At 36.5% G+C, this 27,470-nt stretch overlaps 1 protein-coding gene across 4 annotated transcripts in view; it reads right to left on the bottom strand.

Annotated features, from left to right (window-relative positions):
- Nucleotides 1-11,094: 11,094 nt before the first annotated feature.
- Nucleotides 11,095-27,470, bottom strand: part of OSBPL6 (oxysterol binding protein-like 6) — a 50,110-nt gene continuing 33,734 nt past the window's right edge. For 3 of the 4 annotated variants that reach the window (XM_009579246.1, XM_009579247.1, XM_009579249.1), the window contains 13 exons: nt 26,995-27,125; nt 24,771-24,878; nt 22,264-22,401; nt 20,776-20,863; nt 20,322-20,575; nt 17,948-18,085; nt 17,522-17,585; nt 16,820-16,898; nt 15,388-15,532; nt 14,124-14,268; nt 12,947-13,073; nt 12,245-12,367; nt 11,095-11,240 (listed from right to left, as the gene is read on the bottom strand). In XM_009579246.1, the coding sequence (XP_009577541.1) occupies nt 11,132-11,240; nt 12,245-12,367; nt 12,947-13,073; nt 14,124-14,268; nt 15,388-15,532; nt 16,820-16,898; nt 17,522-17,585; nt 17,948-18,085; nt 20,322-20,575; nt 20,776-20,863; nt 22,264-22,401; nt 24,771-24,878; nt 26,995-27,125 (1,649 nt within the window). In that variant the 3' untranslated portion in view covers nt 11,095-11,131. The remainder of the gene's footprint in view (nt 11,241-12,244; nt 12,368-12,946; nt 13,074-14,123; nt 14,269-15,387; nt 15,533-16,819; nt 16,899-17,521; nt 17,586-17,947; nt 18,086-20,321; nt 20,576-20,775; nt 20,864-22,263; nt 22,402-24,770; nt 24,879-26,994; nt 27,126-27,470) is intronic. The other variant, XM_009579250.1, reaches the window with a different exon arrangement.

The raw sequence follows: 27,470 nt of genomic DNA, 5'->3' as shown, positions 1-27,470 counted from the left end.
CCTACCCCCTCTCACAAAACCTGAGAAACATACTGCAAGCTCCCTTTAATCATAAAGACCAAGCTGAAGTGGAAAAAAAAAAAAAAAGCAAAAGGCTCTTACCAGCTGTAGCATGAAGATAAAACCAGGAACTGCCAAAAAAAAAATTATCTTCTTTGAGACTGCAGTTGGTAGCTCCTGCCAGATTTAAAGGAACTGCACAGAGAATCACATGGGAAAAGTTTTATAAAAATAATCCTGCAGTGGAACAAGGTTAGAAAGGAACAGGATGATGCTAGTGAGAAGCCGCTGTTTCAGTGCTATTGCTGCCACTATCACCCACCTCTCCAAAATCAATCTGTACAATATATATTAAGAATTTTATGATTAATAGTCAATTCACTTAACTAGTTACAAACAGTTCATTCAAGAACCATATTCTAAAGTGTTTCTTACGTTAATAAATCAGAACACAGATGACAGCAGTTTAAACAGTGTACATTGAGATTTATTAGAACAAGCACTAATAGCAGCAGTGTACAGAGTGATGGAGACAATGTACTGTATGCACTGAACAATAATAATTATACAATTGCACTTCTTCAGAGATCTATTAGAAAATGCTTTTCAGTAAACAGTTTCCCAAATCAAGCATTGTTTGGATTTGCCTCTGAGGAAAAAAATACAAAAAATACGCTTTTTTTTTTTGGTAAGGCATTAGCAACATTCATTGGCAGGCTAAACAAGTCATTTGTACATGCATTATCCAATTACATTGCAACAGGTAAAAGAGCATCATGTTTCCTCAAAAACTAGAATTGTGTGTGTGTTTTTTGGACACAATATCCTGGTAAATCTGGCTCAGCCTGAAGGAAACAGATGACATCTTTTGTTACATTTTAGAGCACAACATAAACTATAGCATAGCCAAGTTCACCTTTATTTCCTACCAGAAGCTGTAGGACCTCCCTCAGTTGGAGCTGGTATTATGGGTATTGTGTATACCACATACATCACTGGAATAAAGTCTCAAATTAATTTCTTTTGTTTACTATTCCCCCCACTACCACCTCCCTGAATCATGTGGCCAAAAGATGCTTGACTTTATTCAACATTAAATACTGTATGAGCTTGGTTTTTATTGCATGAGAGGTAGTCAGCATGAGGCCTCATCTGCATTCTGGATTACTACAACAGCATGTTCAAAACCAACTCACGAGTGCAAAGACACAGAACAAGTGTTGCAGCTGCATTATGTGGGAACTTAAAACTGTTTTTTTACCGCTCCTTCCTGGCTAGGTTCAATCTCTGAAGTAGCCAGAGAACTTGATATAAAAAAAAAAAAGCAATTCTATTTGTGTGCTAAAGCCTAGAAGGAGAGAGGGGAGGCACTTTCTCACATTCATGCTTTTCCAGGCTGAGATTAGGAGCATGCTCTTAGTTAGCTACCCCTTCTTCACAAATCAGAAAAATTAGTCTCCTTTTTTGATTGGCATACAGTACTAGCAACCCTCACTCTGGGCTGGCACCATCCTGGGGAAAGTACAGGGAAACAGGGATAGGAATTGCAAATATTCTTACAATTAAGCTTGCCAGAGTGAGACATAGTATGATGAATTGTCATTGATTTAATCTCCTGTTCTTTCTTCCAAATGTCATACATAATTGAGCTTTGCAGAGACATGAAGTTAACTGGTTTTTAAATACTACAAGGCCCAGAATAAGGTCCCAAAATGCAAGAGAGTCAAAGGAAAGTCAAATATATTGCTCTGACTGGCAAGCAGTCAAACCAGCTGTATTTCACACATTTATCTTCCACAAGTGCACATGTTCAAAATTAAGCTTACGTGTAACTAGTTGAATACCTAGGCTTGACTGTACGTTAGACCTACAGTTGAAATAGATTTGGGCAGCTAGATCATCCACTCACCTGGAAGCTCACTGAGTTCAATGGAGTACCAACAGCAGCTCAGCCTCATCTGCGTAGGTGCTCATTTGTTTAAGCATATAGGAATTAAAAATCAAGTACTATAAAGCCTGGTGTAACCAGGTACATTGTTTTGATTTCTTAGGAATGACACTGTTGAGTCTTTTTATTTGAACTTTAGTATCTACATCTTTTAAACTTAATCCAGTGAGACTGTTTGCAATGTTTATGCTAAGTGTGTACTGATGCCTGTGCAAGATCGGAGTCCAAGCAGTTGAAGCAGAAAAAAAATCTCAGATGTGCATTGCTGATTAACTCTTGCATGTGAAATAAAAGTCTATAGATTTGGAATATATAAATTATATCCTACCTGTGTTATTCCTCAGCTGTTGATGCTCAGTAACTGTAAGCAATAGAATTGTTTTTACAGGCAGAATTACAGCCAGTATTTGGAGTCAGAATTAATAAGATGTAAAGAAGAATCATCCTTAAAAGATATCCCAAACTTGTGAATAGTCAAGCACAAGTGAATGCATTTGCAGGAAAGCAATCAAGATTGATCAAGATTATTTTAAATGTTAAATTACTGAATGTACTATGAAGGACTAAACTTGCGCTTTTAAAAATTGCGATATTTCAAGTAGCTTATACAGTTTTCAAAACAAATATTTGCAAATCAATTTTCTATTGAGTTATTTAGAAATTATGGTACTGACTTTTTTTTCCAGTATCATTTTCTTCTTCATCTCAGTCTACACTGAACTACTGAGCATAAAATTATGGGTGCTGCAGGTGAGGTTTAATATTACAGTGCTCAAAAATAATGCCTTCTGCAACATTTGGGTAGCTGGGTACATAAAGGCTTCTTATTTTCTTTCTTTCCCTTAAGTAACAGTTTTCTACTGCTTTCAAACAACAGAAAAAATTTTTACTGGTGCATCTAGGAACACAGACCCTTTCTAGTTACAGTCTGTTATTTTCCTCTAAAACAGACACTGTCTACCCAGTACTCAAAAGTAGCACTGGCTTTATATGTTAGGCTTCTAGAAAGCAACTATTTGCCTTTAAAATTCACCTTAAAAACCGCGAGGTGAGTTTCTGTATATCTTTCTAGCTGACATAATAGCATAATCACAGTGGAAAGACTCTGAGGACCTCCTTTTACGAGTATGCTACACAAAGACGTGTACAAGAAATCAACAGATTTGGGGTTTTTTTGGGTAATGAGCACAGGGATATGGGCAATCAAGAAAGAATGCTCTTTTAGCTATTTAGGTTTTGACATTTTGGCCTGCTAAAGAATTGGTGCAGGGGTTTTCCATCTGAAATTAAAGGCTGTTAAAAGCAAAGAAGCTCAGTAAGGCAATGTAAAATTAACAACTAATCTAAACCTTACTCTTCTAATGGCATTCTCAGAGTCTGAGCAAGGTATAAATACTAAAATTTACTACATTTCATATATGTGCGTATGGGATCTAATCTCACAAAAAAAGTGTGACATTATTCCCAATTCATATTAACTTTATGCAAAAATGAGAGAAAATACAGAATCCTTTGCTGTTGAAATACTAAGAAATCATAATTCACCAAACAGGTAATTATACAAAGGAAAGTAGATACAGACGCAAAGAAGAGTCTTGCTACTGGTTACAACAAAGAAAATATACCTAATACCCTAATATAGAACTATCATAATGATCTCTCTGGATACCACAGTAGTTTAATTTTATGATGGCTTTTTACATGCTGAATAAAGTGTCTGCTTCAGACAATCTAAGAGTAACAGATGAACAAGAAGTTTGCTGTGCATTTTGGTGAAGGAAAATATTTCAGATATCAGATGCTAGCAGCTTGATTTCTTACTCATTTTATAGTAAATAACATACACAAAGAAGAATCCCATCCAGAAAAGCCCACTGATATTTCTTTTTGGTCCAAGGATGAAATTTTAGTGAGGAAGCACTATAGGGCCACCCTGGTCTGAGAGCGGGAGATTTAGCAAGATCTGAGCATTAGATGCAAGACTGAAACACCACTCTTCATGTCTGTGGAGTTCCAAACATTGTTTAATTTTTAAAACTCAAACTTCACATGTAATTAATTCTTAGTGAGGAATGATAATTAGTTTAGAAATAAAGGAAAAAGAACAATGCTTTTGCTAATTAGAGCGAAAGCTTATCTAAGGTAGAAGTTGCCGTCTGCATTTATGCCTGCATACCAAAACACACTCATCAGCATTTATTTCTCAGCTCATAGTCAGGTCTTGTTTGAGACTCAGCTGAAAATAAAATCTATTGTGATCTGAATTTGTTATACTATATGTCAACCAATAAACAATACCAGTAACACTTACTTCAAGAACTAAATAGACCTAACTTCTAACCTCAAATTGGAATGGTAATTTTCAATGTTGACTTCAAGATAGGTGACAAAGCAAGTTTAATACACTTATGTATAATTTTATTATTGGTGATCCAATCTCAAAATATTTTATAAAATATTAAGCAAATACAAAGATAATTGAAGATCTCATCTGTATTTCTTCAACACAGTTAAAGAAGCTATCCTGAATTTTCCTTTGCCTAGAAAATACTGAGGATTAAACTTATATTCATTTTGTTAATGTTCAGGTGAATTTAACAAAGGAAAAGAGAGAGCATTCAGCACAGGACTACTGGAAAAGAAATCTGAGTTTGCAATCCTGACTGTAACACTGATTGTCCTTGGTGGACCTGACAAATCAACCCCTGGGCCACAAGCACAATCATAAATAGTAATGCAACTTCGGAAAAAGATGTTGCATGTGTGGCTACACTGACTGGCACAAGGACAGAGTACCTCAATGAAGAAGAATAGTTCTGGTTGAGTATTTATCACTGTGTGTGCTGCTCTTGTATAGCACTTACATCATTTTGATGCTCAGGGTGTAGAAGATAAGTTACCCACTTCTGACTTTTTGAAGGAATCTCCCCACCTCTTCCCTTTTTGCATCCCTAATGTTCTGGGCCAGCAACATTATAATTAGCATAAGATGTGTCTTTTATTAATGCAGACCATTAAAAGTAGCAATCAATATGGAAATACATTTTAGTGTTTCACAGGAGACAACATCTGGATCATTGCTCCAGGAGCACAAATAAGTAGCTTTACCATACTTCAGTGAATTATTGATAGGTCAAGACAGAATATATTATGCACTGCTGATTATATATTCCAACTTTATGGTTTCCTTATTTATAAAATATGTAACTCTCTTTGTCCACATTACCAATACACCTTCAGCCAAATGCTGGCTACAGTCATTTTTATTTATAAAAGGAATAAAAACTTCCCTTCACCTTCAGAATTCATTCTGAGCAAATGTCACCAATCTTCCCTTTTTTCATGCTGTCATGGATCAGTGGAAAGAAAAATGGTATTAAGATAACCTGCCTGAAACGGATTCAGCAGCTCTGCTGACATTTTAATTCATAAAAGTTAGAAAACTTTCTGGTTTGTAACATCTGTGCCACTGACAGAGCTGCTGACTAGTTTCATTGTTCTCCATTGTGGTCTCTCCCTCCCTTTTCTTTTCTGAGGCTTGTCAAAGATCACAAGGAAGGGAAAAAAAAAAAAAAGATATGATGGATTTATAATACCACAAAACTTGACAAAGGAGGAGATGGGTATATAAAACACCTACAAGTACATTGCTATCACTTTTTAAACCTGCAAGATACCATATAAAAATCCTTTTATAAAGAGGCTTTTTTCAGTTTAGTGGAAGAAAGACATAGCTTACGCCAAAGCTAATGAATGAAGGTGTTTTACATTCCCTAGTTTAAAGAGCAAATAATGTATTTGCTTTTGTAAGTAGACTCCTTACAATATATAATACAAAAATAAAATAAATAGCTGTAAATAAGCCATTTCTCTGAGATTTGCAACATTCTTGTGGGTACCATTCACTGTTCTAATGGAGCTCAGGGAGATATCCCCCCAGGAATAACTAAACCTTTATTAACACACTTAGCCTAGATTCTTCTGTTAAAAACAAAAAGGAAAAGGAAAAGGGAAAAAAAAAAAAAAAAAAAAAAAGAGAGACCTTTCTCCATGAAACTACTTCTGAGTGACAACAGAATTATAATAAAAGTAACCAGGGATGGTAAAGTAGAAAATTATACTACTTTTTATACTAAACATACCTTCGCAATTTTGAGCGCATTAACAAAAAACCTTAGTTGCTACTGTATCCCTGCCTACCTCGACTTTTATCAATACATGCTCTAAAGACCAAATTCAAGTTTTATGCAATTTTGATTACTGTTACTTAATGACAGACAGGAAGAAAACCCAAGATAGTATTTTTAGCCCCAGTAGCTGCCAAGGTAAGTGATTATGACATAGTAAACTCTGTTAGCTTTCTCCCAGGTCTGTGTATAACACAGGGTGACTGGTGAGACCATTCCAGTGTTTCTTACACACTTCTGTCAATACTAATCTTTTTTCCCCAGCTGGGCCAAACTCTAACTTAACCCCTCCTGTCATTTTAGCACATGAATACAAATACCCTTTCCTTTCAGGTGGATTCAATCTGGAAACTCTCCTTTACTTTCATTATGCAGCTCCAGTATTAGTAATGACATCTAAAATAGAGTTAATTCCTCAGATTATGACTGCAGCCAATGGCATGTTAAACAGCTAGTGTTTATCTCTGCACCAGACAATATTCAAAGTCCTATAAAACAAGGAGCCCACACAAACCTTCCCTATACTAACAGAGCTTTGCTAGTGAAAGCAAGTTTTGCAAAACTCACAGAGAATTGGCATATTCAGCCCTGTTGGTTATTGTGCAACTGCAAATGAACCTCCCCTCTCTTCCAGGGTATTTCTAAAAATTCAGATTTTTTGAAAGAAACTCTACGAACAAGACTGCATTGCACTGGGCTCCACTCCGCCTGTTTCGAGGGTGAGAAAATCCCATGTTACCTCCACGGAAAACAGAGGGCATGGCCCAGATGAAAGCTCCTCACCAGGCGTCCATGAGGGCAGGACCAGAGCTGGCTCCTAGTGTGCCTTGAGGTTTGTGTAATTTGTTTCCATAAAGCTCTGACAGTGTTCAGTAGGGAATTAATTAAGGGCAAGATCTTTCAAAACTATGTCATGTTTACGTACTGCAATACTCGACATATGCCTAACATGTGCTATTCAAATAAAACCCACAAATGCCGTACAAGCTCAGAGTCAGAAGTTCAAAATGAGAAGAAAAAAAAAAAAAGGGTAACATTATTTGTAAGATGAGGAGAGTATTATAGTGGGAGTTCACTTTTAAAGCCAAATACAAAAAAAGTTTATTTCATGCAACTTACATCTGTCTAAAACTAGACTGGGTGTCTAGATGACTTTTTAATCACAGTGACACTCTACGAAAATCAACTCATATTCAAATTGCATCTCCCAGTGAGATAACAATTTCTAATATGCCGAAAAATCTACCATCTTGTTAATACAGATCTAAAATAGGAATGAAGCTATTTAAGTCTTTATAAGACATTACATTTGATGAAAATAGCTATTATTATCCTATCACATCCGCAGCACCAGAACAGGGAACAAATTAAGGTACACTTTTAAAATATTAATTGAAAGTACAGTTCACTATTGTGAAACTAAAGCATAGGGTTGTGTATTTTATACAGAAATAAGTCTTCTGAGAAAACACAGGAAAAAGCAAAGGGTATGTCTTTGTAGTGAAAGTTAGAACTTCTTAAATCGTTTAAAAGGTTTTAAATGTCAAAAGATTTGCACTAATTTTCATCACATACCAAACCTATAGCAATTAGATCTATTGAGTTGGTAAGTATTTTTCATGCCTTTCAAAAGGAAATACTGCCTGGATGAATGGAGTGAGGTGGGCTGAAAACTGCCCGAATCCCCAGGCTTGAAGGGCATTGATCGATGGCTTACGCCCCGCTCGCAGTCAGCAACACGGACAGCCCTGCAGGCTTCAATTTTGTGGCCCATGTCAATCAACATCTCACCAGTGACCTGGGCAAGGACATAACTACATGCTAACAAGTTCGGAGATGACAGTAAATTAGGAGGATGAGACGGCATGCCAAATGGCAGAGCTTCAATCAGAACGACGTTGCTTGGCTTGAGGACTGGGCCAGAAGACACTTTGTGAGGTTCAACAGAAGTGCAAACGTTTGCACCTGGTGCGGAAAAATCCCATGTGCTGGGAAGGGATGGCCGAGCAGCAGCCCTGCCAAAAAGCAGCAGGCACTTTACAATGGGTGCCAGGCTGCTGTTCTCATTGCAACACGGGAAACCCCATTCTGCGCCACACTGGCAGAGGATGTGGAAAGCCCACTATCCCCCACGACTTAGTGCTGGTGAAATTTCACAGGTTGTCTAAAAATCACAATTTGGATAGAAGCCCCCAGACGTATCCTCTGTTAACCCATGTTCTTTAGAAACAGCACAAAATGCGTCATGATGTCCCCCAAGATTACAGGAAAAATTTGGTAAAAGATTTTGCACACAATCCAGAGAATTCTGCACTATAGAAATTGCTTTACAGTACATCTGCTAGCACTTTTCAATTTCTGATAAAGACCGCAAATATTTTGTGATGCATTGTTTTCTGTTTCCTCTACTTACTAATTAACATTCAGTAAGCTTAAAAAGTGCCTTCAACAGAAAAATCTAGCATATCACAGATTTTTTTTAATTCTAAAAATGTTAATGTTACTTTCTTTCAATCAGTGTCAAATAAACAATTGTAAAAAATAAAATCAGTGATAGCATCTTTAGTGTTCACAAAGTTTCAGTTTGCATTGCAAATAATGGTATTCACAAAGCACTAGCAGAACACTGTAAAACTAAAGACCTTATTTCTGTATTAAGTATCAACTTTCAGAAAAATCTGAGGACATGCAGTTTCTGTCCCTCAAATGTACTTGCAGTCATACACACATAATGTTTTCTAATATCACGGTGAACTGCACATGAGACTGGAGCATGAGGTGGGCAAATGTTTAATAATGTTGTTTTTAAGGGAAGTGACACAGAATAATTAATTGCTATTTTGCACACAATGTGCCAATTTGACTCATAGTGTAGCGTCATTAAAGCAAGTAGGATGAAGTTAATCAAACGTGATTAAAAAAACAAACTTTGATATATTTTCATTTTGTTATAATAACAATCGCAGAAGTAAAAAAAAAAAATCAGACTAGGTTCAACTAGGAAAGAAAAAGATATCATTCTTTGAATAATTCAAAATTTTTTTTGGAAGAAGTTCTGTTAATCTGCACAGAGTTTTTTATACCGAATATTCATAAGCAATTCATGAGCATTCACAATTCTTAAAAAGTCTACTTAATATTTTCTTTAGGTTTTCATAGTTCTTCCCGGTTACAAAACTGTGTGAAGAAATTGGAACTCATTAGTAGCTAGTTGCTCTGCCAGTTGCTTTGCCATACAAACAAGGGGGAGAACTAAATGCATATTAAATAATCAAAGTAATCTCAGTTCTTAGGGACCTGACTCTGCAAAAGGAAGAACCAGGCAGAGCTGGGTATGTGTTGTAATCTACTGAGAACTGTTCAAGCAGCTCTGCTGGCAGGATCACATACCTATCTAATCATTTTTTTCAGGTCTCAGTACTGGAATCAATCTTAAATAGAAAAATTCAAGTGCACTACGTACACTGTGTGTGTGTAGAAAGAAATACAGTGTACGTGCATGAAATCTAACCTATCATCAATGCCTCGATGTATAATACATACATAAATGGAAGACTAGATCATACCATATGGAATGCAATTTTTACCTAATAAAATTACTTCTTTTCCTTTTATTAAAATCTGCCCTCCTACTGTTTAATGTTTCAGAGATTTTCAAATAGAAAGTGCCAAGCCTTCTCCCACATATATTAACTGAGGCTTAGCAACACATAAGAGACTTGGTTCTTAATCAAAAAATATAGAATCACTTTATGAAAAACTGTAAAATATAACTTTCCACAAAAGCTATTTTGGCAACACAAGTAGTAGTTGTTAGCTACAACGGATGGGAGCCTCTGCCATACTCTCAAATATAAATTTAGATAAGAAAAGTGGATGGGGAAAAAACAGAGCCAGTAAAGCAAACAGTGTGTGTGGCAGAAAATAGTTGCATTTACAGTACTATCCAACTTCTGGAGAGAAGCCAGAGACCTTCCCATGAAATCTTTCTGTGCTTTTAACGCTGTTGCAAAGCTTCAGGGAATTCTAATTGTATAAACAGTTATGCGGAAATGAGATTCACTGTGAGACTATGTCCAGCCAGTGGTAAAGATGATTGCATCTCAGCATCAGTCATTTAGAATATGAACTTTCTGACTAGCAATTCATATGCATTTACCGAATTTGTCTCAAATTCAACCAGTTAGAAGTTTCTTTTCAGTCTGATTATACAGTCAGCTTCCCAAAGCTAAAGCATGCACAGTAGATCTCATTCCTCTGAAATACAGTTAGATGTTTGGTTGTCTTTTGATTTTAAATAATGCAGGTTCTCCAATATTTGTATCATGATAAAATTCTAGTGCTTTAAAAATCTGCCCTTCACACAAGCCTAAGCATACATATTTTAAAACTACTTACTGTACATCTTCATATTTTTTTTAAGGCATGAACAATGGCATATGAATGGGAACAGCTTCCGGAAAAGCATATCTTTTTGACAAAGGCCAGTCCAAGCACATCGCACCAAAGGACTAACCTGAAGCCAGAAATGACAGTGTTGTGACCCAAGAGTTTTTAACAAAAATAGTTGAAACAAAATGGATTTTTTTCTCTTTTTCTTCTTTTTTTTTTGTTTTTTAATTTAAATTACATTACTCTTAATGTCTCTTTAAAGCACCGGTTGCAGTTTTGCATTTACCAGCTTTTCCGAGTGACTTTGGATAACTCATCTGCTTCTTTTGTTCTGAATTTTCAGTGTATGAAACTTTAAAAGGTTTCTATTTCTTTTTTTTTTTTCTTCTTCTTTTTTTTTTTAATGGCTGCAAAATTAAAAAGATCCAGAAGTGGTCAGGGGCCTGGTATAATGCACTTTCAAAAGTCCGTTATAAAGATGAATATAAATGCGAATGACAGGTTTTTCCGTAGACCCACAAACCACACTTAGCTATAAGAAACATATTGTGCATAGTTATTTTTTTCTTCAGAGTGATATGTTTACTAGATCTACATTCTCAGTTTACCAGAGTACGGGAATTTCTACTTTACTAAAGCCAGGATCCTTTCGCAGTTCCCAGTAGGTGTCATTGGTAACCCAGGCTTCTCTTTGATTAGCATCAATAACTTTTCTGTAGAAAGGAAAAAAAAAAAACCAAGAGAGAGAGGAAAAAGAAGTTCTGACCATAGGTCTCTGCTCTTATACAATATGAAATCAAATTCCATACCTCTCTGATCTAACCCAATACTAAATCTGATTTAATTTTTCTAAAGGACACAAGAACAGTCAGGGATTTAAAAATAAAAATCAACCTCTACCTATGTCAAAAGTGGAAGGTTTAGAAAAGAGCCAATCGCAAATCTGTTACCTGATCTGTGTGAGCAGGTCTTAGAGCCACATAAAGCCTCTTTAGCCATTACAGATTCTGATCATGTGCATTCTGATCAACCAAGAGATCTAGCTTGCAGAATGCAAGCCTTTTACGATTTATATTGTTTGTCTCCTCTGTATTTTGCTCATCTTCCACTACAAAACTGCATCAAGCACGTTCAATCTTTTCACTTTTGATCCCCATGCTAAACATCAGGCTATTTGCTATGACTATCCCTTGTTTCAGAAGAATGCTTAATTAAAAGCAAAAACAAACAAACAAAAACCCCTCCAGTCAAAAATAAATAAATTGTAATTTAAGTGTGTCTATATATACATTTATATATACATTTGAGAGAGAGAGAGAGAGAGAGAGAGAGAGAGAGAGATGTATGATGTTGTTGTTCAGGTCACTATTTATTACTTTGTTTATGCAATGACTTAAAACAATAACATAGTTAAATCTTAGATCCTAATATTATACTTCTATTCCACTTCAAAGTTCAAAAAACATTGGCCAAGAGCTGCAGCAGGCTTGTATAGCTGTTGCCCATTGTAAGAAACGATCTTTCAATTATGAAGCTTTAAACTATGTAAAAATTGCTTCAGGCAGAGAACAGGTATCTGATTATTTTTTTTTAAATTGCTATTTTGCAGGCTTTCACGATTAACTGACTATGTTGGTAGTAATTCTTGTAGTAATTTGTCGAGTCACACTATAGGAAATTACGACTTCAGACTTACGACTGAAATGAATAGACTCACTTAAAAAATTTGGGTACATATTCAATGCTGTTTTCTTCCATGTACCGTCTCCGACCTCTCTGGAGTTCCTCTATTCTTTGTTTCTCAGATGCTGCTGCTTCTACATTTCCTTCCTCCAGAAGCCTGTATGAATAACAGCAGGTCCTCTAGCAATCATACAGTGTCTAGAACAAGGGATTTTCTAGCACCAATCATCACAAAAGACAAATAGAAGCCAAGCCTGTTTTCTGTGTTGTACCCACTTTCAGATCTAGTCATAATCTTATAAAATAAGAATAACCAAGATGTGACTCCCCAGTTACATGTACCTGACCTATAGCCTAAGGCATACACTTTCTTTAGTAACTTCAGCATATCACAATCATCGACATACTATGAACTGAGAATTAGGAGGGAATTAATGTTGCTTCCATTCATAGCAGGAGGGCATGACATTTCAGAGCCTGTCATTCCAGTTTGTTATGAGGAATCCTATCTCTGCCCAAAGATTGCACTATAGCTCTACTATACCAGCAAGATGCTTTCTACTTTCCCCCAACTGGGTAAAGCAGAAATTTGATTGCAGTACTGAATACCTTCTCTGCTAGCAGAATCCTCCAAAGTTTAGTTCAGACTGTAGTGAAGACACAGACAAAATTCAATACTCAGCCAAACCCAGCCTTAAAACCACCAAATATTAAGTGTATAAATAAGCATTCTTGCCTTTGATCCGGCCTGAATCGCGCATCTGTTGTAGGAAGAAGATCTTTCAGTAAAGGATCTAATTCATTGAGCTCAATAGCAAACCTTGTGAAGCCATAATAACGTTCATAATTGGTTGGCATGGAGCCTGTATGAATATGTATGAGGAAGAAAAAAGCTTTTTAAACTATTACTCTAAATATGCAAGAGATTCACCTATTAAATTATAAAAGCAAAAACATTAATATATTTTACTCTTACATAAAATTAAAAAGCATCAAAAGCTATTCTCTAGGTGGAACAACATTCACTAAATATTAATTTCAACTGCTTATCCTGCAGAGGTTGTAATTACCTGCTAATAGATTCAAAACTTTTATGATTTTCCTTCATTTTTAAATAAAAATTACTGTTTTCAAGGTTTTCAAGTTAAATATAGTTTCCTGTTCCCTGGAAAGTGGGCTTATCAAATTTCTGTATAAAAGCTTAACTGATTTTCAGAGTTAATTTTGGAACATAATGCTCACTCACAGACTGATTCTGCACTGTCCAACATCTTCAGTACTAACAGCAGTCAGAGTAGACATTGCAGAGAGTAGGGTGCAAAGTTGGGTTCAAAAGACCATCAATACAGAGTAGGGTTCAAAATACTAACAATAATGAAAATTCCTGGGTAATCACTCTGCATGTATGAAAGATACTATAGGTGCAAAGGATGACTAATTCAGCCTCCGTGCCCCTAAGCAAGTGTAAGGAAGTTGAAATCAGCTCCTGAAATCACAGGAGCTCGCCATCTCTGAAGACCAATCCTTTAGGCTAATAAAGCATTAAGACAACAAACTCAATAAACTGTCACTTCCTATTTGTTGAATCCAAATAAGCTACCCTGCTCTCTGAGAGAAGGCAGGCAGGCAGGCCGGCCCAGACATCAAATTTTTCTCTTAGTTTTACTCTTATATTGACCCCAAGACCCCAGAATATTTGACCAGGAGTCAGACTGAGATGTAGAAAACTACGCCCTGTAAGAAGATTTCCATTTATCAACATTATAAACTCGTGTAAATTCTTGTTTATTTGTCTAGACAGAAATTTAATTTCTCCAGGAGTATTTTGTATATTTAAAATGATGGCTAAAACAGCTTTATATAGTTTAGGGTTACACCGCGGTGCCTGCCGGCATTTACTACAAGCTTCTTACCTGGTCTCCATATGCATTTGGCTGAAGGAGCAACCCCACAATAAAGGCCTTCGTGCCATTTTCCAAAAAGGCGATGAACCACCTTCCCTTCTTGATCTATCACAACACCCTGGACCTCATTTACATTTGAATTCCAGTAGTTCACCTGCAAGTTTAACAAAGAATCACTAGTTCACACTGTTTTTCACATTCCCTGTTGTACCAATAGAGATACTGCATGAATCTTAATATGTGGCACCAATTGTCCAAATTTTGTATCTGACCAGCTCACCTGGAACCAAGAATGTCAGAATTCGAAATTCAGATTCTCTGAATATTAATTGATTTAGTATCTGAGAAACCCTGAATAATTTGATATGTGGTTTTGGTATAAAAGTATTTAAATTATCTGCACATCTGGAAACTATATTGTTGTTCCTTAACACAAATCGCACACAATTCAGCAAAAATGATGCTTTGAAAGTTGCAAGATCAGAGCCAGCTAACTCTCTTCTTTCTATACGGAGAAATACTGAATATACCTGTAACATGTAAAGGAATCCTTTGATGGGTGCTGCACACTAGTGTTTGCAGCAGGGAAGATGTTCAGCCAGTATTACTTGTTATTGCTTTCTGTTTCTCTTCTCTGTTTTGCTTTTCCTGGACACATTTATTTCTTACACCTTCACCTACTGAGCCAGTTGCCCATTCTCAGAACATCCATCAAAATTTCAGATTTACAGTAACACACCATTGCTAACACTGCAATGGTATTGATGTATTTTGTTGCAATATGAAGTCAAACTTATTTTTAGGGAAAATAATTGATAATAACATAGCAATAAAGTGACCTGTTTTTATATATGGTCCTTCCCTGGATATTAAAATACTATGAACCAAAGCAGCATTATTTAATCTAAAGTGATAAAATATTGACAGCCAAATTCTAATAAAGGCAGAAGTAAAATGGCATAGAAGTCTACAGTGACTTTGCGTTTTCATTGTGGTAATAGAAAAGAAATTCTGACACTTCATTTTTAACCTAAAACCAACAACAGTATAGCACACAGCTATACAGCAATGCAACACACTGATATCAAATGTTCAATGGAATAGAGTCATACTACTTGACATAGTACTCTCATTTGACAATTTACATATTTAGAAATGTTGATAAGACAAAATGTGGAATGTGGATTTCAGGAATACTGAAGAAACAGCTTGATGTATGCTTAAACTATGCAGTTTTATGAATATATGATAGGTATTAGAATACATATGTTACCTTGACAAATGTGAGTTTACAAATACAAACATTGCTTTTTGTGTTCCTGATAGTTATCTCTCCATAGTGTTCTATCCACCTCCTTCCACTAAGAATATTATGTATGCAAGTAGTGACTTTGTTCCAGACATAGTAGTCTCCATACCTAAGAACAGATTAACAAGTAGTTGGTAACATATATTCATCATTAATATTATGGACAAAAAAGTAAAACATAGCTCCATTATCATAAATACAAGACCATATTCCTCAAAAACTTTTGAAACAATAGCTTACTTTAATAAAGCACTGGTTCTGGGTACATTACTAATCCTCCACAGAGGAGCTCACCTCGGCTCTAGTGCAGAGAACTGAAGAATGGTGCTATGAATCACAAATCAAGACATTATGAACCACTGAAGCCCTGCATGGCATATTCACTGTCCTCAGAGCATTAAGTGCTTTGGCCACAATTCCTTTAGGGGCAGGACAGTGACCCGAAGATCAACATAAGGTTGAATTGAGACTATAAGCAGACAATGTAATTAAATTACAAATAGAACAAAATAAATATGGAAAGGAGATAACAGAAAGAAGTAGGAAGCAGGAGCTCACTGGCACATCATCCCTCTCTCTCTGTAACTACTACTCAGAGTCAGAGCATCTCTATTGTCAAACAAGGGAACAAAATGAGGGAATTATATTGTGCAAAGCACATTCTCCTTCAGAGCTGAGGGGCAAGCATGAAGACAGAAGACAAAGATGCTCCTAAGTGTACTTACTTAAATTTCATGAGATGGATAAAAAGGTGAAGTGGAGTGATGTCATACTGTTAGAGGCAGAAAGAAAGGATGGCTGCAATGTACCGGAGCAGGAATAGTACTGCAAAACCAGCAGACGTGTTTAAAAGTATCCTCTCCTTGCACATTCTCAGATTTACAACTTGCAACTAGTCTTACCTGTGGTGAAACAACTTCTTCTCACTACTCTGTCAACATCTGAAGAACATGTTTTGGCTTATCTACATTTTGAAAAATGACCTTACATTGTTACTAGTGGTTGTTCTGAGGGAACACTTCGCAGTATTGAGAGCCTTAGTAAGGACAGCGCTAGCTGCTGACAGTCCTATATTGCAGCCTTGTTCTGAACAGTTGATCACTACTGTACATGTAAAACTTGGGTTCTCTCTCCTAAAACATTTCTATCCCCCTCTGTCTATCACTTTCTAGAGAGTTTGTGTATTTCTCCTCCAAAAACCCAAGTGGATCTTCAGGCTCAAAAATGCTTCAGTATCCCCACCTGTACACTAAGGAGAGATTTGAGCTAGGCACTAACTCTCACCAGTACAATTCCTGTGATGTCTGCATACACTTCCCCCAATCCATTCACAAGGCAGCACAGATTAGATTGCAGCAAAGACTGAAAACAAAAGGAAATAGGACAAGTAGCTTACTTTGGAAGAGTCACATTCAAGGTTCCAACTGGCAGAATTTCCATTGATTTCCCCCAGAATTTGTTTTTCCACCTGATATCTGAATATAATAGTGAAAGATTTACAAAACTGAAAAGACCAAACCCTCCCCCTTGCAGTGATCTGCACCGCACATGAGATGATCTATGCTAGATCATCCAGTTTAAAACAGGACAGTATGAGGTTGTCATGAAAATACAAAAGGAAAAAAAAAAAAAACAGAAAATGACATTAGGTCAGAAAAACTAAAGATAAGTTTGATTTTCTTCTAGGAGACATGCCTAATGCATGTGCTGCATTATTGTCAAATCTCTCATGAAAACATTCAATACAAATTAAATGCATATGCCAGTAGATATAAGAAAAGAAAGAGCTGCTTGTTCAACTGTGTAAAAAGAACTGCTTGTGTTTGTAAAAAATAATAATTTTCGTGGTAAAAAGCTTTTAAGCAGAGAAGTATAAACAGAGTGCAAGTGACAAGGGAAGTTGTAACATGTCTGCTCGCTCTTAAGAATGAGAATTTGGAGTGAAATAATTCAGAGCATCAGTTTGTAATACGTTACTACAAAAATAGTAAGTATAGAAATTTTGAGTAAATTCCAAATGCAAAGTTCAGCTTGTACAGACAAAGTTTTTACTTGCTAATAAAAAAGGAGTTTATGCTTTTGAATTAAAAAAGTATACCTTGCCAAAACACAAAGTTCTTCGATTCACAGTGACAGGCCGAAATGGGAGGATGGTGGCTAACCTGGAAAACAGTTTGGCTGAGTTAAAAATAATTCATTTTCATCTCTAAGACAACACAATTGTTACTGCAATATGAAAATACTAAATAGCCCACACTATTTACTAGCCTATGATGCTATGAAAACAGATGCAAGTTAAGTTTGTATTTAAAATGCTATGTACTTAAAACACTTCCTTGTGGTTACTAAAATCTTTAAAATACATACCTTCTAGTATATAACGAAGTTCACTCATACTAACAACCTTTCTTTACTATTAAAGAAAGTAAACCATTCTAACTAGAAAGAAAAAACAAGATTACTCTATAAAACGAAACCAAAATCTAAATCTAAACAGGAGTGTCTATCTAGAAATAAGCTTTACCTGCTCTGAGAAAAATCGAAATCCTTTGTCTTCTCTAATACATTCATAAGTTTCACCAAGCACTGGGTTAAATGGCTTGCTTCCTGCTCTAAAGTATGTAGAGGCATAGCCTGATGCTGCAAAAGCAGCTATGAGAACCTGTGAAAATACAAAAGAGAACATAAGTGAGAATAGACAGAGATTTTTGTGTATATGCCATCACTATGTGGTATCCACAACTCACTCCACTCAGAGTGAAATCTGGATTAATGAAGCATGCCTGAGAGTGAAGCCATACATCCCAGCCAGAACCAGCATAAATTGTAATTCTTTTGTTGATATAATTTGGTTTTCTTCATGGCCTCAGTCAGTCTCTTTCAACAGTCCTCTAAAATAACAATCTGCACAAGATACTGTTTTTCTATCTTTGACCAGGCTTATCACTGATGATCTAAAACACGGACCCAGCTCTAGTTTATACTCCCTGTGAATAATAGTAACTTCTAATGACAAGATCACGTACCATTTTCCTATGGGAACTACTTTATTTAATACACGGCTCTCACTTAGGATGTCCTTAATGCAGAGTTATCTCAGGATCTTCCATGCATGTGTGGCCTTATCAGCCTCCTTGTCTACAAGTACAAACAAAATTTAGTAATCTCTAAACCAGGCCTAGCTGGGAGTAATAAGCTAAGTGACGTGCCATGGTAAGTTAGATTACATCTCTCTTCAGCGGAGTTAAAAAAAAATCACAACAGGCACTCAGAAGTCCAAAGAAAACTTCAGAAAAGCAATACAGGGATAAAAATCACTCAGCTAAGGATAATCTGCTGAGAGTGGGGCAAACCTTAACCAGGTCCCCCTCTCCTCATGCTAGTGAGGATGTAACACTCGTGTGAGCTTTTACATGCTTTGTTTTCTTCCCACTGTGTAATGGGTGCTCCATTCTCTATTCATTTCATATTATTCATAAACGCAACATCAACAGAATTAACGCTCTTTTCACAGGCTTTTCTTCAACAGTAGAAATCTTCATTCTTCCAAAACCTTTTTCATTAATTTAACTAGAGGAATTAATTTACAGAGAAATGTGGGGTTTTACCATCCTTATGGTATATAGAGCAACGAGAAGAAAAAAGTTTCCACTACTTTTGGATGCTTATTTAAGATAGCAAAGTCCTGATTTTTCAGAGAATGGTGAAGAAGCAGGTAGCATTCACAGCACTGCTACCACTGATGCGTTGGGTATTCAGCACTTCTGCCAAGTAATCCCACGTGTCTCAGCTTGGGTGTGCAATTTGCATTTTTAAGGTGCTTGTTAAAAGTTTGGCTTGTATCCCCAGTATTGCACTAGATATCTGTAGCAGAGAAGGGGATTGAATCCAGATTTCCAAGGAAGCTTTTAGTTGCACCGTGGCTTTTCCTTCCTGAACTCTCCTGACTCCTTCAATACTCACCTTCCAAGCTTTTCAAAAAAGGAGGCAGAGTCCTACAGGCAAACAGCCTGCTTTAGTCAGTATAACCCTGTCCAGTCCTTACAGGATCTCCCTTTTGTGAAGAACATAAGGAGTCTTGTAGGAAAACAGCATGTGATGGTAATTCATTCAATCCCCTATCATAAGACAGGTCCAACTTCTTCAGCGGCAAGGAAAAAATACCAGTGTTTAGGACCCCTCGCTCTCCTGCAGGCCACGTGAACATGGCAGTTCATGGACCTGAGCGTGTGGCTATATGACAGCCACAAGCAACTTCTCTTCTCCCAGTTATCCACAGTGCTGCCAACCCATACCAGGGAACAGTAGGTATGTTCAGCAACAACACTGCCAACTTTCCCCTAACAGCCTTTCCCTGTTTCTTCTGAGGAAAAGGAGACATGGCAGGTAAAAACACGCTGAGAGCTGAACATAGGCTGTTGGCTGTCCGTTAAAAAATCAAGACATACTCACAGGGGAACTGAAGTCAGGCTGCCCAGGCAAACTTTGTTTTGGTGTTTTGGAACTTCTCTATTAGAAATTGCCTAGGATGACATCTTATTGACACCTACATTGATCATAACCCAGCCCCAGACTTGATTAGCTCTTGGAGGCTGCTGGACTTGACCACTGAAAGCCAGGAAAGAGTTAGAAACTGCTAATGCCTACATATACAGTCCTAGAGATCAGTCTTTACATCAGTGAGTCACAATTGCAGGACTTGGTTTGAAGTCAAGAAAAGTCCCTCAGCCTTGTTCAGATCAAACCTACCACCTGTAATTGTTCACAGCATTCATCTGACCCAGCAGGGAGGTCTGTTGTCTGTGAACAGGAAGAGCAAGAGAGGACCCTGCACAGACCTCCACTCAACAGCTCCCTTTTTAATACAAACATAAGAAGCGCTACACTAAATTTATTACCATGCGTTCGTAAGGATCATCTGTTTCAGCAGCCTTGTCCAAGAGTTCACTGTATTCCAGCTCTTCACAAAGATGTTGCAAGGTATTCAGAGGTTCATTTAGCTCAACTGGCATGGATACTTTGGAGAGATCTTTGCCAATGTTATTTCTCAAAATATTCCACAGATTGATGTTACTGGTGTCAGGGCTGGGAGCTGGGAGACAAGTTCTCCGTCCATTCCTGAATGCACCTCCTGTTAGCTCACCATTAAGAACTGGGAAGGGAAAAAACTATTATCATAAGAAAGCACCAGATTAAGAAAAACAGACTTATCCATTGAACCAAATCACCGGCAGAACAAGCAAGCCCAACTTCACTGATTTCAGCTGAGCTGGTCTTGTACAGCCATGCAGTAAATCTGGTACATGAACATAACCAACATAACTTCCCAAAGTTTAAAACATAGCAGTATACTTTGCCGAGAAATGTTGTCTGCAACACTGGTGTTGTCCTCAGATATATTATCACTCACATCACTGATATAAGATTCATCATCAGAAGCCTAAAACGTAAATAAAATATCAATTAAGTCAAATACTTATAAAATATACTGACAAATTAGACAAAAATAATTAATTGAAACACAAATATTCAAAGAAATCATCTCTACCCAATTAGACCTCTTAACTAAATCAACTGGATGTTTCAATCAGCCCATACTGCCAATGCACTAAAAGTGTCAAAACAAATGCTATGCTCTCCTTATATTTCTGAATTCCTTATTATGAAGCCAAATACAGACATTAAATTTGCAAAAAGGTGACTTCAAATGACATCAGAGATGAACAAAAAATCGACAACGTAATGCGCTGGGGATGGGAAGTGAGAAGAAATAGTCAGACTTGTGCTCTTTATAAAGAACCAAACAATAAAATGCAGCTTGTGTTTCAGCAAAAAATTATATAAACATTGACCTATCATTTTGCAAAACAAGAACTACATCAGTGTTAAAACTATTTTTAAGAATATTTTTTTAACAAGAATTTTTTTTTTTCAGAAATATTACTTTCAAAATATTTTACAGTATTTACTGATGACAAAGTGTTTATTATAAGGCCTATACCATTTGGGGCTGATTTTGTAAAGTTTCCATTTTGTTTATACCATACAGACACACCAATTTTCCATGCTGATATAGACAACCCAGACTATTGAAATAACATGTGCTTTACACCTGCCAGAAGCAGTAAGATAAGGAATCATTCCATTCTTTAGATGAATAATTCTAGCCGTGGTTGTGCCAACTCGTGGCACATGAGCAATCCTTGCCAAAGAGAAAATATGCTGGCACACTCCTATTTGCTCTTGCAGAAGAGTTATGGTAGACCTACTGTGGCTTTATAAAAAGGTATTTTAAAAAAAACAAATACATTTTTAAAATTGAAGAATTTATTCAGGATATCACAGGAAAGCTGTGGACAGCAACGTGATTCAGGCGCCTGAACTGTATCTGACTGCTTCAACTTTGAGCTTGAGTGAGCCAATTTTTCAGGCTTTTGTCTACTTCTCTGATTACAGAGAATAACTTTATATGTATACTAGAAGACTTTTTTTAAAAAAGAATAATTTAAAATCTAAATTAGTTGACTGCGTAGTCGGACATAATTGCTCCTGGCTATGTCATCCTTATCTGAAACTGCCATAGTCTAGCAAGGACATGTACTGAACATAAGCTGCTGATACAAACAACTTCCAACCCAGTTTTACACTTCAGGAAACTTCTGCACCCCATCACAAGGGAGTCTCAAGTTCATTTATCTACACCTTACACATTCCGATACCTTTGCATTCTGAGTAGCATTATTAAAAAAAAAAAAAAAAAAAAAAAAAAAATCATTCACTAGTGGTAGCAATACCTAAATCTGTCCAACAGCAAAGCTGCAGCATGCCGTCATAGCCTACCTCGTTTTCTGACGAGCTGGCAGATAAAAGCACTTCCTGTGCATCAAAGAACTCTGAAACGGATTCAGACATAGACAGCCTGCTCTCATTAGAAACTTGCTGAGACAGTGGCAAACTGACATGAATTTGTTCACCCGTCTGTAAATAAAGCACAGAAAAATAAAAGTATTATTTCTAATATAAAAGAAATATGCATAGAAGGGGTAAATCACCCAAGTAATTTTTCTATGCCAAATATAAGCACAGATAGTAAAGACAGCATTTTAGTAGGGCTTTGTGTGTGCCTAACAGCTGATACTTTGACAATTACAAAATAAAGGGCATTTTGAGCAGTGAGATACATGTCTTCATTTGAGGCCGGCTCAGCATCAACTGCTAAGTTTTAGCAGCACAAATAATCATGGATCTAGTTCTGCATCCAGAGGAATTATTTTGTGGACAACAACTGGATTGCGTCAGACAAGTTCAACTACGAAATTCAGATTAAAAGACACCTGGTCATAACAAATTACATCACTGGAAGCTAGCTTTGATACAACCAAAACTCAAATATAAAGCTTTTTAAGGTCACGGAGTTAGGAGTTATTTTCAAAACAAATGCATTTGTGAAGCAGTTTAGTAACAAATGTTTGAAATGTTTGAATATTCAGGAGGATGGCTATAATATATATTTATGTGCTTTTATTCCATGTTTGTACTCCAAATCTCATTTGAATCATGCCATTAACACTGACTCAATACTACTAAAGGGAACGAACTCTCTATGGTTTATTATAAAGAGAATTTAACAGCAAAGGCAAGGGTTCAAAACTGTGTTATGTGTGTATCAGTAGGGGGCAAGCTAATTTAAATAGTAGGACATATCTTCCTCTTCCTGCTATTGATGGGAGGAACAGCAGGTTTCAACCTGTTACCCTACAGGCTACCGTTTTAAGAAATGGGGGGGGAATTAAGATTCTTTCCCTGTACCATTCCACCAAAGGAGCTGCTGCCATGGAGGGAAACAGGCTTCTGACTTAATCCCTTAATTTATACAGCATGTTGCTTCTGGGAGATAATCCAAATGAAATCACTGAAGCCTTTCTAAACACAGTTAACTCTTCAGATTGCAATTCCATCCCCATTAATCTTACTACAAAAGTCCTACAAATGGTTTTGTTGACATCTTAATCCTGTAGAATTATTCTATATAGTTGCCTCAAAATGCACTAACAAAAAAAAAAAATCATATACAAGCCAAGAGGTCAAAAATCATTCCTTTTTCACTGGGACTTATAAGCTTGTAGGTGGTTTATGATGTTTGATGAATTATAATGGAAACAGAAGCTCATTTCACTGTTATCTTTACAGGAAGTGATTAAAATTTTAAGTTTTTGTATAAACTAGAGGGACTTGGAAAAATACACATGCCCCTACCTGAAAAAGATGCTCACACAGGCATTATCTACACACTGCAAGATTATATATATAAAGCAATCAAGAGAAGAAGTGAATGAGAGATCTGGGAACCTCATTGAAAAACTCCTTCAGTCAGACACACTTGTACCAAGATAACAATATACATATGAAAAAGAAACAGCTAACCAACAAAAAGTACAAAATAGAGGAGATGGTCATTGCTCAGAACTTCACTGCAGATTGCTGTGCTGTGGCACCGCTTCACCTCTATCTTCTAGTCTCCAACGTGCTGGACTCTTGGAAAAATTGTTTGCACGTTTTCAAAAAGCAAATAAACAAAAGTAATTGGAAACATATTTTCACCTTCCTTTCTTGTTGGAAGAAATAATTAGGAGACAAGAGTATGTTAATTGAAATGGCATATGCATAGAAAAAAAATAGTGGAAATGACAAATGAAAAATATTTTGGTAAAATGCAAGCAGAATGGTTGTCAAAGTGACCTCATTAACTGTAACATATTACAGCTCGCAAATTCAGATTTGTCCTTCTCATGAGGGAAGCTGACTTGTTATTAATAGAAACGTTTGGTAATCTGTTGACTGAGGAAAGCAAAACAAGAAAGACTAAATGTTGCAAACATGATATTACTATAGTGCTTGGTTCATAGACTGAACCTTTTGATTTCAGCAGTGCGACTCAAGATATTAAACATCAGGCCCTTTAAGCACTTGCAGGATCAGGCCATTAGGTATTAAACTGTTTTGTTGATTTGGCAAGAAACTAAGATACAGAATTGGTTAGCTAGTGTGTGTTACATTCAAATACAGTAAAACCTCACTAATTCCCAAAGCCAACAATTAATATTCCAAAACTGGAGTCCTTCCCTGTTTCTCTGCAGAAACCAAACTGAGTTCTTTCATGAAATCTGACATATGCAAAATAAAAGATAGAAGTTTTATACCTTCTGGGAAAATATAATCTGACTTTTTCTGTAAATGAACACTTGCCAATCTGAAAAATTCTATAATTTGCCAGGTGTGTGTCAGCTATTAGTGAGAATTAGCAAGGTTTGATTGTACTCTAAATCCATTAAAGGCCGAAGTCTTACCTCATCAGGACTAGGGATAATATTTACACTGACAACCTGATCACAAATAACAGATTCTGAATGTATTCTGTTCAAGCGACTCCTTAGTTCAGCATTCTGGTTGAGAGCCTTAAAATAAAAATTGCACAATTCATTTAAAATTAAAAAGTAAGAGTTAAACAGGAAAGAAAAAAAAAAAAAAAAAAAGTAGCTTCTTCCCAGCAATTTCCTAAGAAATCACAGAACCTCCTTTCTTCCATTTTTAGAGATACCTATTTTGAGATCCTCTCTAACATGATTTAATCTTTTGGTCGCTTTGGTGATTTTCAGGAGGCAGGGGGGACACATATTCTCCCACAATGTAACAGTGGCATTCTACCTTAATACTTCAGATAGCTCTTTGGCAGGTATTCTGGTGGGTTATGTACATTATGGAAATGGGGAGTGAATGTAGCAAGAAAGAATGAAACTTCAGAACCACAAACGGGAACTACCTGCAAAATGCCCAAAGAGGCAATTCTTGGTTCACAACTATACAGCCCTTTCTGAACCAAGGTTATCAGCACTTAGAGCCTGCAAAAGGAAATTGCTTCCTTTCCAGCAAAAACAACATAATTGCTAGTATCATTGGGTGTTTGCCTGTCCAGATCAATTTGATATATTTGCATGTGTGTACTCATTTCAAACTACTGATCCATTAGAGTGTCACAAATACCAATAGAATTCACAAATAGAATTCAATTGCTGATTTTTCTCCTTTTTTAAAGCCCACCCTAGATTATAAATTTGGATGCATATATACATATTGTCTGTTATCTAGAAAGACTCATGTGCAAGATTCTGAAATCCAGAAAAAGTATAGTATGTTACATACCTAGAACATGAACTGACTTAACCCTAATACATCCCCAGCACTGAGGATTATAAAAAAACCAACAGACAGACATACTGTTTTAGTAGAAAATGTTATAATGGAGTAAGAATCTTCCTCTGCCTCCCCCTAGTGCAGACTCAGGAATATATTGCATGAATGTACTGAAACAAAGTAGGACCAAAGTAAAATAGGTTAGCTTAAACTGTCACTAAACAGTTTAAATTACCTCATTTTGTTTTGTTCTGAAACGGTCTGGGCATGTGCACAGGTGCCATCTACCAGGAAGGGAAGGTGATGACTAACAGCAGCCTGGCAGTAGCTTCTTAAACTGCTCAAACCTGGTCATAAGACTGGACAAACCCGGCTGTCTGACTAAGGTCAAATTTCCACTTATTCCCCATTGAGACTATGAACTAATGCGTGACAGTGACTTTTAGACTGACACTGGAGGTCAGGAATAATAAGAAAACATGATCACCTATTTCATACAAGTTGCTAATAAGTCTCCACAGGTCTTTGTTAAATTTGTATCAATAACCAGAAATGGTTACCCTTATGTCTTATCCTTAACCTTTCTTTATTACAACACACAGTAATCAATCTGTGTAACATGGTATGCATCTGTATCTATAGAAACATTGTGCATCAATTTTAATCTCATGGCAAAAACCTCCAACCCAATAACAATAATAGTGTATGAAATTATATACACATTTGGGTGAAGTTCTGTTTGCCTTTAAACCTCTGCTCATATTTCTTGCAGATGCAGTACTCCACACCAACTCATTCTTCAGAGCAAAAGCTTTTACGTTTCCTTGACAATGAACTAAAAATTTTGAGTTATTTTGCAACCTGAGGACTTACTATTGCTTTACCTCTTCTTCCTCACTAAAGCCAATGACAATTTTTCCTTTGGCTTAAGTGGGAGAGACGCTGGACAGTAACACGTGTGTATCTGAAAATCCAATTTACCCATGATTATCCTGTAACCCGTGATTCCTTTTGCAGTTAGAGACATGGACATATAAAACAAATCTGAAAATATACAGTCAAAATTTAAAACTTAATTAAGAAAACAAGAACATCTCCTTGGCTGTGCTGGAAACAGCTCCAGAAAAGATATCCAGCATTTGTATAAAAACATTTGGTCCTTTTTCTTTACTTCAGAAAACCATAACAGATACATGCTTACACAAACAAATTATATCCTTCACCTCCACATGCACATATGTTATAACAGAACATATGTCATAGTTCTGGTCACGAACTTGGCTTTTTCTTGGCTCCTTCCACCTCAGGAAATGGCCCAAATACAAAAGAAATAGTGCATCTGGCAAGCTAGATGTGTTTGAAATCAAATCAAGAACATACCTGAGAAAGGGACTGTCTGAGGTGTGCTATTTGAGCATTGTGGCCTGTAAGATCCTGCTCTGAGATAATCTGCTTAAGCTTCTCCTTCTCTATAGCTATGCTGTTAAAGGCAGACTTCAAAAGAGAATGCACTAAACAAAAAGAAAAAAAGGAAACAAGTGTTTTCTTAGCTACAGAACTGCACATTGACAGGTATTACAATATTTCAGCAATAAAGACAGAGAGTGAGATTTCCATCCCACAATTATGGAAATTTGAAACAAGGATCTGAACTTCAAGTAATTCATGCCAAATTAAGTAAAAACACTTGCAGCTTGAGGTTGTAATGTGCATACTGTATGTTCACACATATGTCATCTGAGCATATTCTTGGTGCTGAACATATAGAAAGGTGTATATTTGGAAAACCTGTGTCCAATGTGTATTCTTTTCTTTCTGGTTTTTTACTTTTCTTTTCAGAGTAATAAAAAAATAAT

Source organism: Fulmarus glacialis, unplaced genomic scaffold, assembly GCF_000690835.1.
Source record: "Fulmarus glacialis isolate BGI_N327 unplaced genomic scaffold, ASM69083v1 scaffold12636, whole genome shotgun sequence".
Taxonomy (NCBI): domain Eukaryota; kingdom Metazoa; phylum Chordata; class Aves; order Procellariiformes; family Procellariidae; genus Fulmarus; species Fulmarus glacialis.
The sequence above is the reverse complement of the archived record's forward strand: the minus strand, read 5'-3'. Positions and strand labels throughout refer to the sequence as shown.